The 1,258-nt window shown below is 34.4% G+C and overlaps 1 protein-coding gene across 2 annotated transcripts in view; it reads right to left on the bottom strand.

Annotated features, from left to right (window-relative positions):
- The window catches only part of tlr5 (toll-like receptor 5), a 9,054-nt gene extending 7,875 nt beyond the window's left edge, over positions 1 to 1,179 (bottom strand). For both annotated transcript variants that reach the window (XM_015405325.1, XM_015405323.1), the window contains exon 1: positions 1,107 to 1,179. In XM_015405325.1, the coding sequence (XP_015260811.1) occupies positions 1,107 to 1,154 (48 nt within the window). In that variant the 5' untranslated portion in view covers positions 1,155 to 1,179. The remainder of the gene's footprint in view (positions 1 to 1,106) is intronic.
- Positions 1,180 to 1,258: the final 79 nt, after the last annotated feature.

Raw genomic sequence — 1,258 nt, 5'->3', positions numbered from 1 at the left:
TGGTTCAGATAAAGCAGACATCTGGTTTTCCAACTTCCCTTAAAAAATCTAATGAGAAATTAATATCATATATAGAAATTCTTTGTTGTGCTGTTTAGAAAATCTTAGTTGTGACAACAATGAGGGAAATTTACTGGTCAAACCAGTTTTTGTAGGTTGGAAAATGGAATGGTTTATTTTTGTGCTGGTTTAATTTGAAAACCTTAAAATAGATCAACAATTACTAGTAATTATTTTTTCCAGCATAATAAGCCAATGAGCAGCCAGGACATGCAGACTGATGTGATGCTGATCCTGATTTAACTTTTTTTTATTTTGCAATGCATTAAAAATGACTTCCAATACAGACAAAATGTAGAAAAAAGGTATTATATTAGATTTATTGAATTAAGATTAAAATGTAAAGATGTACACCTAAAAATAGAAATTAACTCATGAAACAAGATTAAATATCGCACACTTCTGATTTAATCTCTTCATTTCTAATTCAATAAAAATTGTTTTAATCTAAGTGGGATCAATATCATTGGCAATGAGCCAATTCCAGTTCAGACTTTTCTTTAATTTCATCAGATTTAGATCCAGTAGTTTACAAACTGTATATGTAAGACACTTCACTCCAAAGGCCTGAAGATGTCAGAGATTTTCATAAGGAAGTGTTCAAAGTTAGCAGAACTCACAAAGCTTGAGAAAGAGCTGCCATGTCAAGCTGGAAATTACTTTAATAATCCATCAACTTCCTGTTGACTCATCCGTTTAAAGGGTTGTTTTCCTCCATTTCTCACAGCTCTGGCTTTTTGTTTTTAATATTTCTGTGTTGTTTTTTTGCATAGCTTTGAAACATTTGATATGGAGGGATTTAAAATAGACCTTTCAGAGATTTAATGATTCCTAAAACCTCAAACATACGGTAAGTTCTACAGCATAAACATGACAGCGTGGTTTTCTTTTCCTGGTGTTTCATGTGCTTTGGAAACTGTTCCTTTTATTTTTCAGCACTGACAATTCAACAAGACAGATGGCTGGATATAGAGTATAAGGCAAAGGTTGAATAAAGTTAGAAGGCTTATTTAAGGGGTACAATCTAATCTCTAGTTAAGACCCACCTGTAGGTAGAAGCCAGTGCAGATCAGGTGAAGGAGCAGCCGCCACATTCTGTCCTCGTCCTGCGAAAGATAAACAGTCCCAGTGTTTACTCCATGGGCGTAGGTTTGCATAGGGACCATAGGGACATGTCCCTACCAAAATTTTGAACCGA

Source organism: Cyprinodon variegatus, unplaced genomic scaffold (genome assembly GCF_000732505.1).
Source record: "Cyprinodon variegatus isolate N-32 unplaced genomic scaffold, C_variegatus-1.0 Scaffold2143, whole genome shotgun sequence".
In the NCBI taxonomy this organism is placed as follows: domain Eukaryota; kingdom Metazoa; phylum Chordata; class Actinopteri; order Cyprinodontiformes; family Cyprinodontidae; genus Cyprinodon; species Cyprinodon variegatus.
Note: the sequence above shows the minus strand (reverse complement) of the source record. Positions and strands in the feature narration are given on the sequence as shown.